This window comes from Carlito syrichta, unplaced genomic scaffold, assembly GCF_000164805.1.
Source record: "Carlito syrichta isolate Samal-C Ts95f unplaced genomic scaffold, Tarsius_syrichta-2.0.1 Scaffold315954, whole genome shotgun sequence".
NCBI classification, from domain to species: Eukaryota; Metazoa; Chordata; class Mammalia; order Primates; family Tarsiidae; genus Carlito; species Carlito syrichta.
The window spans coordinates 265,043-280,254 of record NW_007260050.1 but is presented as its reverse complement, the minus strand read 5'-3'; the positions used below and the strand labels follow the sequence as shown (position 1 = coordinate 280,254).

Genomic DNA, 15,212 nt, shown 5'->3' with positions numbered 1-15,212 from the left:
GAGGTCTCGCCTGCCCAGGCGGGTCTTGAACCCACGGGCTCAGGCAATCTACTCACCTCAGCCTCCCAAAGGCGCGGGATTATAGGCTGAGCCACCGAGCCCGGTGATTACACATTTTTAATACCCAAGTTAATGTTAAAATTTTATGTTGTTTGTGCCTATTCTATGAATAGAAAGTCAGTGGTGACCATTCCCATTTAGAACACGAGGACAAATCTTTCTGTTGTTCTGTTCACTTCTATACCTGCAGTGCTTGTAGCGGTAGCTGGCCCAGACAGGCTCATAACAGGAATATGTTAGGCCCTCCATACACATATGTTAGTTCGGACTCAGTGGCTCAGTCTGTAATCCCAGCACTTTGGGAGGCCAAGGTGAGTGGACTGCCTGAGCCCACAAGTTCGACACAAATATATTGAATGAATAAATGAATGAATGACCACACAGGATTGTAACTACAATGGACAGGGTGCATTTGACAGTGTTTTTACCAACTGTATGTAAAATTATATAAAAATGAATCATTATCTAACTTCAGTGCATCCCAGGAATGGGGATTCATCTCTGTGTATTTGGTGTTGAAAAAAAATGGCCGGGCTCGGTGGCTCAGCCTGTAATCCTGCGCCTTTGGGAGGCTTAGGTGAGTGGATTGCCTGAGCCCGCGGGTTTGAGACCCACCTGGGCAGCGAGACCTCATCTCTACAATAAATCAAAAAATCAGCCGGGCGTGGTAGTGCATGCCTGTAATTCCGGCTACTCGGAAAGCTGAGGTGGAAGGATCGCAGGAGCCCAGCGGGTCGAGGCTGCGGTGGCCGGGAGCGGCCACTGCAGTCCAGTCTGGGCGACAGAGTGAGACTCCGACTCAAAAAAAAAAAAAAGAAAAAAGAAAAAAAAATGATAGTTATAATAAAACAAACCTGTGGTGTATACGGTCAGATTCTTGAGTGTGTGTGTATCGTGCAAAATTAATTGTTTCTCATTACATTAGTTTTCTTGTAAGAGGAAAAGTAATGAAAGATTGCTACAAAAGCTACAAACTGACTAAAACAAGGATTAGCGTCAGTACAGCTTCAGAAAATGAGGTCATTAGTGGTTGCATTAGGATGGGATCAGGATGCCTGGTTTGGGCGTGTGCTCACCTGAGTCTTTTCTTTCCAGGGCCCGACTACCCAAACCTGAAAGGAAAGCGTGATTTGGATGACGCGAGAGGCTGGGAGGATGGTGAAGTGGAGTGCTGACTTCAACCTTCTTGGGGGTCCCCTAAACCCTGTGTCTTTTGGTGATGGATAGAAAAAAACCTACAAGTTGGCTTGGATGGAAAATTAGGAGAACTCCAACTATGAAAGCATCTACAAAAATGTATGCCTCCTTTCAAAATGATAACAAAATTAAAAAATCTAAATATCTAAATTTAAAGAATGGGGAAAAAGTTATTTAGCTGGAAATGGAAGACAGACATTTTTGCCCCTAATATTTATACCCAAGATTCACTCATCTTAGTTATTTCACAAAGAAAGTCTCTGTTTTAAAAGCATCTCATGTAAAACAAAAAATTGCCATCAAAGCCAACATTTTCCTCTTGGTGCTGGCACAGGCAAAACCTGGTGCCCCTACCCTGAGCACCAGCAGCAAGGCACCCCCCGTTTCCTACAGCCAATGAACAGTCCGTGTGCAAGCGAGGGGAGGGGTAGGAAATATCCTAACCTGGAGGCAGGGCGCTAGGCGGGGAGGCTTCCTCTTCATCTGAAACAAGAAATAGCAGTCAAAGTCAAGGAGAAGGGACTTCGTCACCAGCAACCTGAGAAGAGAGAAATCTGAAAAAGAGGAGCAACTACACAAATAACCTCCGGCTGCTGAGTGAGTCTTGGAAGATTTGCCACCTGGAAGATTAAACTGGGGTATTTCAGAGAAACAAAGAAAAAATAATAAATAAAAAAAGGGTGAGAGAGTAGGGTAATCCAAACAAAAGGTGTAGATTAAAAAGTGGAACCGTATGCAAGTTTTCTGTGTGAGTGTAGGTTAGGGAAAAATCAATGCTGAAAGTCAAACCTTGATGAAATCAGCAGTGGAGGTGGTTCTCGAGCACTTATTTTGTAACTACAGCAAATTACAGAGATTATTCATATATCACGTTTGTTTGGACGCAGACATGAAAGTCTTTACGTACTGTTTGAGAACTCATCTCCACCCAGTAAACCTTGTGATTAATTCCCCCTATGTATTTAAGAAAACGAAAGTCAAGGTTATTAATATAAATCAATTTGTCTAAGTTTGCCAACAGTTATTTTAAGAATTTGATAAGCATTTCCCCTAAGATTATACTGATGTTGGCCAATGCTGTGTAATTTCTTCATATTTACCCATGAACATTTGCGAAATTCAAAATGTGTCTTTTGCTGTTTATGTGCAGAAAATTCCCCTTTTAAAAAATATCTGGACTGCAAAGTTCACCTTTTAGATATTGAAGGAAGCATTTGGTATTACCTGAACTGCCCTTCCTCTCCCAAAACATGAGGACTAGTGCTTGCCTCGATAATAAGAATCTTTGTACTTAAAATACTAGAGCAATTGTAGGTTCCAAAATATAAACGTGTAGGACTGTATGAAATAGGATACAGAAAATACATGCACATGAATATTAATTTAAAAGTGCTTTAAAAAATTCCTGACAAAAACAGGTAAAATGGTATGTTTTTGTATAATCCATTAGAATATTTACTGCAAGTGTCTACTGGCCTGAAATTTCTTTCTCCAAACTATCAACCAGGGATATGTTTTATTATTTTTAACAAAATTACAAATGCTTTCAGCATTTACAAATTATACAGACTTTCAGCACCACTGCTTCAGCGACCAGAGCTGGTTGACCAGATGCCCAGGGACTCGGGCTCCTTTAGAGGAAGCTATCTGTGGTCAAAGAAGCTTGAATGTGTGAGGCTGAAGGTAAACACATGTGTGTTACTGTTCACGTGCATGTGTTTCCTGAAGAACCTCTCAAGGCCCCCCGTGGGCTAGTATGGCTGGGAATGGGGTGGAGAGAAGATATGATATAGTACTCAGCGCTTCACAGACTCGGTACCTTTGAATTATTTTCTCCTGGAATATCCAGTAACATTCCACAAAACTGTGCATTTACAAAGCAGAGGTATTTCTGAGTTATTAGGAGAGTTCTGTTAAATAATTAAAATCTTATGTAAGTCAAAAAAATTACCTTGCAAATTTTCTATATTTGCCAGAAATTAACTCAGTATTTAGTACTTTATTCTTGTCTCCTATTCGAAGATAAAATATAAAAGAATTTACCAAAATATATACAAATCTTGATTTCAAGTCCTGTAAAAATTAGTGAAAATGAAGTTCTAAAATTCAAATCCTAGAAAGGAACTTCCTTTATTACATGTCAACTAGAAACCAGAGCCATTTTGAGTCAAATAAATACTTTAGGCTTTGTGGTGTTTATTTTTTGTTTCTTTGTGCATAATGAAGCCTTGAGTTAATTGGTTAGTGTGCAGAATGATTGAGGAAAGAGTATTTACATCCTGCTTTCATATAAGTAAAATGAAGAACGATAATCTTTTTTAAGAAAAAGTTTGATGGATGAGTAGTTCCAGCGTCTACCAAATATTAAGACTGTTTGAAGGACAAGCACAATTATTTTAGACTATGAAGGAACACATATTAAAGAATGCTTGGGGTATCATGAAATATTGCTCCTCTAGATGACTCAGCATCACTTTTCAAAGTTATGATAAGCCCTGGAAATATAATTGACAGAAGCAAAGTTTAATGTTTTCCTTCTTTTAAAAGCAGCTTTGCTCCTGGCATTCTATAAAGAATGTAGGAATGCAGGAAATGTAGTTAAAATGTTGGGATTCTGACCTTAAAATCTCGAGAAGTTGCCTGGTTACATTTGGTTGAATTGAATGTTCGAGACTGAAACGTTTAATTGTTCTTATTTGCCATGGAAACCAGGTTCTATTGCTGGAGGGAAGTTGAATATCCAAATTTTCCTGGTTGTGTTATTGAATTGGACACAACCAGAAATGACACATGCATTCTTAAAAAAAAAAAAAAATTATAAGACAAAACAAAAAATGCAATCTGTAAGTCATATTTTCCTTTTTCTATTTAAAAGTAATTATGATGATGATGCAAATGCAAACATCTGATTTGGGCTCATTAGAATATTGACATTAGTGTAGATCACAGGCTCGGAGTGGTTGGACTATCTCTCTAACTACATGGAAAGGCAATTTTCCAAAGCAGAATTTGATCATCTGTAAATCATGGAAAAACAGCATTTGTAAAACTGTAAAAATGATTCTCTAAACAACTGAAGTTCCCAGAGAGGGACTGGAAAGTAGAAAAAGAACATGGTCTCATATAACAAGCCTGGGATTTTAGAGTGCACATAAATACTCTGGAATGCGGCAAGGGGCTTGTTGCTGAGTACAAGAACTCCAGGGACAGTAGCATGTGCACATTCTTATAACTACCCTAAATCTCCTGGCTGTAAAATAGCTTCTACCTATGGTTGATTTCAAGTTGCCTTTTTAAATTAAGTTTGTAAGTAATACAAACTTGTGGCAATTGTTGGGATTTTAGAATAAAGGCCAAAATAATATAAAATTAAAACATATTTGTGACTTATAAACAAACATCAGTTAAACACTGGTATAATACCTTGTTTGATTTAGACAAATTCACAAATTCCTCAAGCAGGGTAATCAGTTGTAAATGTTGGTGGATGTAATCAAACTAACGATAAAATATGGAAGAAAACAACAACTACACCAGGCTCGGTGGCTCAGCCTGTAATCCCAGCGCTTTGGGAGGCTGAGGTGAGTGGATTGCCTGAGCCCGCGGGTTCGAGACCCGCCTGGGCAACTTGGCGAGACCTCATCTCTACAATAAAATTAAAAAAAAATTAGCCGGGTGTGGTAGCACATGCCTGTAGTTCCAGCTCCTTGGAAGGCTGAGGCGGAAGGACTGCCGGAGCCCAGCAGGTCGAGGCTGCGGTGGCCAGGAGCATGCCACTGCCCTCCAGTCTGGGTGACAGAGTGAGACTCCAACTCAAAAAAAAAAAAAAAAAAAGAAAACAACAACTAGCAATTCATTTTGTTTTGAGCATCTGATTGACTTATTTTTATAATTGGAAGATACATACCTTCACACTTAGATGCTCAGGAAATCAGAATTAAGCTTTCAATAAATATGTATATTTAATGAGTTTTTTCTCCCCTAAATCTATTAAATCAGTGTCGCATCTTATAATTACTGTGTCTTAGAATTGAAAAGTACAATGGTATTCATTTTTAACAAGGTTCATTACAAAGCACAAATGTAATTAGAATATATAGAGAAAGCACAGAAGCATTTTAGTGGATGGTTGATTGACACCTGAAGGTAAATTGCACAAACATATTTTAGCAGACTGGGAACACCATCGGGATAATGTTGCTGCAGATGTAAAAGAACCTAGGCGAAAAAAAATGAATCATCCTTTTAATTTAAAAAATCACATTATTTAGGACAAAACATGTTGGAACTTCTGCTGCTTGACTTCCTCATCTGCCAACTTCATTCATGCAAAAGGAAGACTTCATCTCAGATGATGTGAGATATTTAATGCACACAGAGTTCACTCATGCTAGTTTATGTGGTCATGTGAATGCCTGGGAAAAGAAAATTAGTTTTATTTCTTTTACAGCAATGATCAAAAGTAGTTATTTTTCTGGAAGAAAAATAAAAAGGGGGCCAGGTACAGTGGCTCGCATCCATAATCCCAGCATTTTGGGAGGTCAAGGCAGAAGGATTGCTTGAGCCCAGGAGTTCGAGATGCAATGTATTGAGACCTCATCCCTATAAGAAAATGTTTATAAGTCAATGGTGGTGGTGTGCACCTGTAGGTGCAGCTACTTGGGAGGCTAATGTGGAAGCATTATCTGAATCCAGGAGTTGGAAGTAGTGGGGAGCCGTGATCATGCCACTGTACTCCAGCCTGGACAACACAGTGAGACCCCAACTCAAAACAAAACAAAAATAAAAAGAGGCACCAACTGTCCCAACTGTGCTTACCCAGAAATATACAGGCTAAGCTAATAACATGTAAAAATAAGATATCAGAATGTAGACATCAAAGTTAGTATAATCTTCAAAGTGGTGCCTGAGTCTAATGCTGCTGCCATATTTGGGACATGCCATAGTACCAGTCCGGGGGCCTCCCACAGGGCCAGTTGTCCAGGCACAGAAGAAGCCCATTCTCATCACCCCATGTTCACACACAGGCTTTCAGATGTTCTTGACCAAAAAGAAGTACAATCCCGCTTGTCACCTACGTTATTCTCTACATGTGGCCCTCCGTGACTCACATCTGCTTCCCAAACTGAAGTCTACCTTCCTCTGTTGATGGCTGTCCTTTCCCCCTACAGCATAAGTTGGCTCCAGGAGGGCAAATCCATGCCCAGATCCATGCCTGGCATGGAGCTGACACTCAGTAAATACTTGTCAAATACATGAATGCTAGAATAGGCAGCTCTCCAGCCCCACGGAGGATACAGAAAGAACTCCTTCCTGACTCAGCATCCCATGATTTGCCACCTATAATTATTCTGGGAGAATCCTAGGCCATGGCAGCATTGTTTTACAAGGGCATTGCCTCTGGTATGATCACTCTGAGAGGGATTTGCACATCTAATTTATGGTTAAACACATTTCTTGATAGTCATCTCTATTGTGTCACGTCCAGGAGACTTTGCCCAGTTCCAGGACAAAGCAGTCAGTATTAGGGAACAGGATACCTGGGTGGACAGCAAGTCCAGAGCAAACAAACAAGCCAGCAAACAATAGTGAAATCCCTTCCTGGGAAATCACTCTTGCCCAGACAGAGACTCCTAGTAAATCTGAAAACATTAGCAAATCTAACCACAAACACTGCTTATAAAGTTGATATCAAAACCAAACAACTTTCTGTGGTTACAAAAGTTTTTTAGAACTCTTCTGAGCTTCACAGTCACTCTGGGAACAATGTGAAGGCTGTCTTGTCATTAATAATATTCTTAATAATGATAACCTTAGAGCTATTAACTGAATATATGCCAACTATTAATAATTAGATACAAGACTAAAGTGTTGAAAATGTACTAAAATCACAACCCCTTTCAATAGCTCTAGCCAAATTGATCTTACAGAAGAAACTGTCTTTTCTGTGGCGGCAATGAACTCTGAATCCTCGTAGTGTAAGAATGTGCATAGGATGTTCATCCCGCTACCTGGCAAACATATTGAATGGAAAGAAATATCTACCCAGATTTCCATTGTCTGGATAGTCAATAGCTAAGCCAGCATGGAAATTCAATTGCTCATTCATTCTGCAAGTATTTCTTAGACAATCTCCATGTGCAACTCTTGCCAGATGCTGTAGGAAACTAGATAAGGAAACCAAAGAAGTGTTAAGACATGGTGTCCTAGCATCAAAAAGCTTACAGCCACTCAGAGAAAGGAGTCACCCATGAAAAGCGATTAAGTGGAGACAAGAGTGAATGAAGGAGGCAATAGGTCCAAGAGAAAACAGGAGGAGGGAAGGGAGATGACAGCAAGCCAGGAAGGTTGGGGGCAGCCATACAGAAGAGTGACACCTGAGTTGATTGGTTAAGACAAAAGAATACGATGAACTGAGAGTCAGAGAAAGAAGCAGGGTGGGGACATTCCAGTTATGTTGGAGAAAAGGTAGGTTGCCCCTGTCACGCCCATACATGCCCATGTGGGGCTTCCTTCTCAACCAGGGATAGACATGCAGCAATAATGATTGTGTCTACCCTTTGCTGAAGTATTTTCTTTGAAATTTCTCTGTCCTTGATGAAAGTGGGTAATAGTTGAAGACGACTGTATATTTAGAAAAAACTTCCATCCACTTACCTGCTTTATTTAGAGATGCCTTTTTCTGTCCTAAATTGATTTGCTTCCTAGGCATGTAGGGCAAATGTGTGTGTGTGTGTGTGTGTGTGTGTGTGTGTGTGTGTGTGTGTGTGTGTGTGTGTGTACATGTGCATGTATATGTATATATAGCATTTGTATGTTTGTGTGTGTATATGTGTATATAGCAGTTTATGTACCTGGGCATGCGACTGCACGTGGCTATGGTCTTAACTATCTTTTGCATAAATCAGGGAAATGCTACTAGTTTCAGGATGCCCTAGACCTCTGGCCTTGCTCCTTTGTCATACTGTGTTTTTCAAAAAGAAAAGGGCTTTTGTTCGTTGGTTGGATGATTGGTTGACTTCAAGGAAAGGCACTTTCTCATTTAAGAACACAACTATAATATGATGATTTTCAAATTAAGGGTCAGGCACAGGCTTTGTTTAAACTTTAACGGCTTGCCCTCTGGGGTTACATCATCTGCTCTGTTGGCCGAACCTTACAGCCTGGTCCAAGCACCTTTCCAATTTTGGAAACAGAGATGTATGCCATTGGCCTTGTAGAGAATAATGTTACAATAACTTCAGCCAGGATGTCCAAACCTCCTTGAACATGTCTCGTGGAAGGAGTTCTAGGAGTTTGCACTGTCTGCATTCCATAGCAAATAACCTTCAAAAACTGTGGCCCATGTGGCCAGGATTAGTATTCTTGTTACTATCCATGGGAGCCACTGAAGGTCAAGGACAAAGTGAGTGTACTAACATTATGTGTTCATTATGAGAGTGTAAATTCAAGCTAGCTGAAGAAATGTCATCCTCTGTACTAAAAGAAATAAAAATAGTAATTTACTAATGTATAGGAGACAAGAGTATCATAGAAATTAGGTAATAAAATAAGACATACTAAGCACAAAGAGATACTGAACATGCTTTGAGTAGTGTCCTGGAAAAAAGAGAAACTTCTTGTGCAAGCAAGAAATAGTTATTCCAAAATTTAAACCATGTTAATCATGACATAAACAAAAGGTTAACTTATAAAGATGATGATACAAACACACAAAGCAAAATTGTCAAATACTTCTCCATGAAAACTTCCTAATGCTCCTTAGCTTCAGAAGGATGGTCAGTAATGAAAATGGTTTCCTCCATGGTGAGACAAAGAAATTAATCTTTTGTGAAGTAACAGAAGTGTATGGTAAAAGATAATTTATTTTCTAAAACTGAAGTGTCTTCATATGAAGTAAAAATAGAGTAAAATTACAGGAATAAATAAGTTTCCAGGCTGGGCGCAGTGGCACACGCTTGTAATACCAGCACTTTAGGAGGTCGAGGTGGGAGGATCACTTGAACCCAGAAGTTCAAGACCAGCCTGGGGAACATAGTGAGACATCATCTCTACAAAAAAAAAAAAAACTAAAAGTATCCAGGCTTGATGGCATGCACCTGTAGTCCTGGCTACTCACAAGGCGGAAGTGGAAGGATCGCCTGAGCCCAGGAAGTTGAGGTTGCAGTGAGTAGTGATCATGCCACTGCACCCCAGCCTGGGCAACAGAATAAGACTCCGACTAAAATAAAAATAAAATAAAATAAAAGTAAATAAGTTTCCAATTCAAGTAGCAATATTGATGTTTGCTTAAGGCTGTGTTGTCAATCTACACAAATCATTATATAAATCTGCATGAATATGTCATCGGTATTATTGAATGAGATGCTAGCTTTCAAAACTACTAGTGAAGCCTGGAACAGTTCAGGCAGTAACATGGAAACCTTCAATCAAAAAAAAATCCTGGCCGGGATCAGTGGTTCAACCTGTAATCCCAGCACTTTGGGAGGCTGAGGCGAGTGGATTGCCTGAGCCCGCGGGTTCAAGACCCACCTGGGCAACTTGGCGAGACGTTGTCTCTACAATAAACCAAAAATTAGCTGGACATGGTAGCGCACATCTGTAGTTTCGGCTACTTGGAAGGCAGAAGCAGAAGGATTGCCGGAGCCCAGCAGGTCAACGCTGAGGTGGCCGTGAGCATGCCACTACTCCAGCCTGGGCAACAAAGTGCAATGCCAACTCAAAAAAAAAAATAATAATAATCTGAGTAATTCAGATAATTTTCCTAGTTGATGAAATCCCAATAAAATCCAACACCTCTTCTTTTCAGCATTCACGATGAAACTTGGAAAATACCCATTAATTTGCTGGCATCTCAACAAGAGTTTGTGATCTTTCTATTATTGCTGTTTTTCTTCTGGAAATGTGTGTAATGGAAACTTAGCAAAGCACCACTTGTTATTATGCTGATTGGGTCTGGCAGGTAAGATGCAAAGAAGAACTCTACACCACTCCGATGAAAGAATAATGCAGAGAAATCCGATGGGGCCACTGTGGCAGTCATCACTGACCTCTTTCTGCTTCTGTGTTCATTCGGTGTCACCCCCCACCCCAGCTCACCTTTTGCTGGTTTAGTTCCGGCCTCCTTTTCTTTAGTTGGTTCTGTGTAGAAAGTACAAGCACATTTTTAAAAGAGTCTTAAAGCATTTTATTGTGTGATGAACCATGGGGTAATAAAAGCAATTAGTACATCTTATCATTTTTGGAAACATACACATAAAAACACCCAATGCGGATTGTGTTAAAATCCACTCAGCGCTACTGGAATTGTATTATGTAACATGCTGAGTATAAATGTGGTCACTTTGGTCTCCACCAAGGGACTGACTTTTTAAAGAATTTGACCTATGATACTACAGTAAGATATAAAATATATTATCGTATGCAGTGTATGTTGTTTCCAATAAAATGTTTTGGTGTACGTGAATCTTCTGGATTGGATTTAGCAACAACAAATGCAAAACAAGGCCGGCAGCACCAAATTCTATCACTTGAGACCAACAGGCTTGCATTTCTCTGCGTTCAGGATCATATTAGTTTAGTCACCTGCCAATGGTATATGTAAGAAAATAATTATTTCAAGCATGAATTCTCTTTTTGTTTTTTTGACTGTTGAATGGAGATTAAACTCTAACTTAACTAAGAAGGACAATTTTATCAGAGGTTGGGAAGAGACATTTTAGCAATCAGAGGTCAATACTGTACAATGAATATGAAAAGTGGCACAAAAAGGGAAACTTTAGAGTGGCCCAATGATAGTGACTGATCCGAAGAACAGAAGGGAAAGGTTTGTCTGGAACGACCAGTACGTGCTCAGTGTACTCAATGCTGGGCAAAATAACTCTGTACATGCAAGGAGAAAACATGCCAAGGAAGAAGAAGATCCTAAGAGGAATGTCACACATCTGCCCTGGGGTCAAGATCAAGATTTAAAGAAAATTAAATATGAGCTTGTCCCCATTTGAACTCATGGCACTGAACCCATGTCGTTCATTTTGACACACAGCAATATTCTCTATACCATGGAGGGTTTGGGGTGTGTGAATCCAGTGTTCATCGCTAGACTAAAGTCTCCTGGGAGCAGTTCGATTTCTTTTACTGCCCTCCTGAAGGACGATCTTCAGTGAGGAAGAACTGTATAATCCCATCTAAATTCTTTTATGAAAAGATGATCAGAAACTGAGGTCTTGTCCAACTCCTGTTTTCACTTTGGCTGGGCCAGTCTGCAGTGACTCTCTGGTTACATATTGTCGGTTCGAGTCACCCACATTTACTCACAGACTGCTTGGAAGACCCCTTATAGTACTGCCTAACATTTTAATGTCATGGTTGCATTTTATTTCATTGTTCTCCAGGATGTATTTTTATTTTCTTCTTGGCTGCAGACAAACCGAATACAGGGACATGTTTCCTATGTAGAATTCCCTACGATGCCTGGTTCATTGTGTGTTTGCACCGGGTTATCAATAAGTGTGTGCTAAGAGGTACGTACAAGCCGGGCTCGGTGGCTCAGCCTGTCATCCCGCGCCTTTGGGAGGCTGAGGTGAGTGGATTGCCTGAGCCCACGGGTTCGAGACCCGCCTGGGCAGCGAGACCTCATCTCTACAATAAATCAAAAAATCAGCCGGGCGTGGTAGCGTGCGCCTGTAATTCCGGCTACTTGGAAGGCTGAGGCGGAAGGATCGCCGGAGCCCAGCAGGTCGAGGCTGCAGTGGCCGGGAGCGGCCACTTCACGCCAGTCTGGGTGACAGAGTGAGACTCCAACTCAAAAAAAAAAAAAAAGAGGTACGTACAATAAGGACATATATCCTGGAAGATTTGGGAAGAATCATGCACATAGTAAGTGCCCATTGAAAACTCTTGAATGGGTGCCAGTTTCTCATCCTCCTCAAGGATGGGGTCTTCCCATTTTGGGTCTTCATGGGAAAACACACATAATTTCAGTTGCTTTCATATTGGGGACTATTTGGTGGTGGCGGATCAATGATTCTGGAGAGCCATGTTGGGAGTCCAACAGTGAGTGCACTTGGGCTTGTCATTCTTCCAATTCTGTTCCCTTCCCCAGGTGTATGTTCTGGTCCTGCTCCCTTTCTCAGATCTGTGTTCTGATCCTGTTACCTTCCTTAGTACATGGACATGTGTGTTTCAGGGATTGCTCTGCTGCCCAGGGTCTCACTGGATCTCTTTACTTATTTGCCTGTTTTGTGGTTGTTGTTGTCGCCAGCTGGTGGACAACACAGTACTGAGAACTCAAGAAGTTGGTCCTCATGTTCAGCCTTGAAGGCTGCCAAACCTTTCTGGAAACTCCCCGGGGTGTTTCTGGAGGTGCTTGATTAGTGACACACCTCAAGTCGGGAAGGGGCTGCCGATATTCCAGGGAGGTGGAAGGATCCACGCCCCATTCTCACAAGGAAGAAATGGGCTTCAATTCACCCTCATCATATGGGAAAAAGCCCTGCAATCCTTCCACCTCACAGAGGGTCAGCTTCCATGTTGGAAAACGTGGATATAGCAACAACTTTTGTGTAAACTGAAAGGTTTTATAAGCATCCTTCCTATAATGTATATGAGGTGCCACCCAACTTAGATTCACTTGAGAGGGTTTCATGAACACAATGGCTTATTATAAACTTATCACGACTGTCACCATCTCACTTCTCAGGATGAGTTAGTAAAGCTCACAGCGGCAGAGGGGCTGGATCATGCTGGGTGAACGTTCTGTATTTGCAGCCCAAACAAGTCGGGGGAGTGCTCTCACTTACCTTCCGGGGGCGGGGCTGGGGCCAGCACTTCATTTTCTAGAAATGGAAAGAGTCACGGGAGCATTAGGCTCACTTGTCAAAGAGGAGAGCTGCTTTCCACGTAGGCTACTGCCACCCCACAGCCATGTGCACCCACCGGGAGAGGGAACAGGAGAACACACCCACCACACACACAGACACCACACACACAGACACAGACACACACACACACACACACACACACACACACACCCACCCTGTGGCATTCAACACTGCCACTTGGACATGGTGTTACACAACTTTCCAGGAGGTGGCCTAGCATCACGATGGCAAGATAGCAGGTAGGATGGGAAATAGGGTGTCCTCACCACTTTGGTGTCCCCTTGGCAGTAGACGGGGCATCTAATGGTGCTGAGCCTGCACCCCCTCTGGAAAAATGGCCACGCACCCATCTTCTCTGGGAAGGGCTTCCGGGATGGCGACATGGGACAGTGGGTGGCAAGTGCATTTTGAGGAGTCCAAGGTGAGCTACCGCGGGAATGAGATTCCCCTCTCCCCAGAGACCCAGGGCACTGCCTCGTCTCCAGCACTGTCCTGCCCTCGTGAAAGACACTTTCTGAATGATAACATCAGTGGCCTCTGGCTTTGCAGTGTTTGATTTGATTACAAGGCAGCCATTGTTCACAGGAAACAGGACCAACCCCCTCATAGATGTTTCTAGAAGTGTACTCTATGGGTAGATTTCCACCCATCCTCATCCCACATTTCCAAAGCTCTGTTCTGAGGTTTGACATGTGACTCTGGATATCCCATTCTCATAGAGCAGTCTGGCTATGAAGTCTATTAAAGAAATTTCTGTTAAAGAATATACTCTTCCCGCCGGGCTCGGTGGCTCAGCCTGTAATCCCGCACCTTTGGGAGGCTGAGGTGAGTGGATTGCCTGAGCCCATGGGTTCGAGACCCGCCTGGGCAGTGAGACCTCATCTCTACAATAAATCAAAAAATCAGCCGGGCGTGGTAGCGCATGCCTGTAATTCCGGCTACTCGGAAGGCTGAGGCGGAAGGATCGCCGGAGCCCGGCAGGTCGAGGCTGCGGTGGCCGGGAGCGGCCACTGCACTCCAGTCTGGGCGACCGAGTGAGACTCCAACTCAAAAAAAAAAAAGAATATACTCTTCCCTTGTGAGAGCTAAATGGTCACAGAGATGGAAATAATAGAGGCTGGGGGCACCAATTCGGGGGGAGGTTGGTAGGTGGGTTGAGTTCAGAAACTCTACAGGGCACGATTGGGAATGGGCCACTTGAGACCCAGTCTCCACCACTATGCAATATGTCCATGTAGCGAACATGCATGTGAACCCCTGAATCTAAAATAAAGATGAACAAAAGAGAATATACTATTTCCAAGTGGCTAATGGCATGTCCATGAGCCAAGAGCACAGGTTTCCCCTGCTGACTCTCAGGGTTGTCACAATCAGGAATGAGAAACACATGCTCCAACCGGCTGTTTCAACTCTAGACAGGAAGAAGCACTGAATGAAGATGAGCTCTTCTAAAACTATTTTCCACTTGACATTAGATACAATATAAAGATAAAACAGTTTGTGTATTATAAGCATTTTATGGGATCCTAGGAGCTTTGTCTGTGTCGGTGTCTGGGACTTGCCACAGTTTCTCCGTGAGTGGCTCTTTGAGCAGAGAGAACAGTGCCTCACAACCAGCAGACTGACGGAACAATCACACCAGGTGGAGGCAAGCACCCTGTTTTAGTCTAGTGGGCTGGGATGAGCATAGGAACATAAATAGATTGCACCACCACAGAAACCAAGAAAAGAGGGATGCAAGGCTGCCAGGATGCAGCAGTGTCATTTTGTGTGTGTGTGTGCCTGGTATAAACTCTAATGTATTTATTTATTTTAAGCTAGTTTCATTCAGATGACCATACATAAAATATAATACTATTTTCTCATGAGAGAGAAACAATATGTATCACCAAAGAAGAAAGAACACATAACTTTGTGAACTGGCAGAAGGCAACGTGACAGGATGTGGCGTAACTCGCAGACACGGGAAGACACAAAAGTCCCTCAGATGGCATTGCCAGGAATGTGCTTGTTTGCACATCATGGAAAGAATCATTAGTGCCACTGTCAACCAGAAGATGAAACCCCTCTTCC

General features: G+C 42.0%; 1 protein-coding gene across 1 annotated transcript in view; it reads right to left on the bottom strand.

Moving 5' to 3' along the window:
• The window catches only part of MYBPC1 (myosin binding protein C, slow type), a 94,661-nt gene that overhangs the window by 63,322 nt on the left and 16,127 nt on the right, over positions 1 to 15,212 (bottom strand). Inside the window, exons 2-5 of the mRNA XM_021706719.1 lie at positions 13,059 to 13,094; positions 10,357 to 10,398; positions 1,702 to 1,740; positions 1,137 to 1,172 (exon numbers count right to left, since the gene is read on the bottom strand). Of these exons, the coding sequence (XP_021562394.1) occupies positions 1,137 to 1,172; positions 1,702 to 1,740; positions 10,357 to 10,398; positions 13,059 to 13,094 (153 nt within the window). The remainder of the gene's footprint in view (positions 1 to 1,136; positions 1,173 to 1,701; positions 1,741 to 10,356; positions 10,399 to 13,058; positions 13,095 to 15,212) is intronic.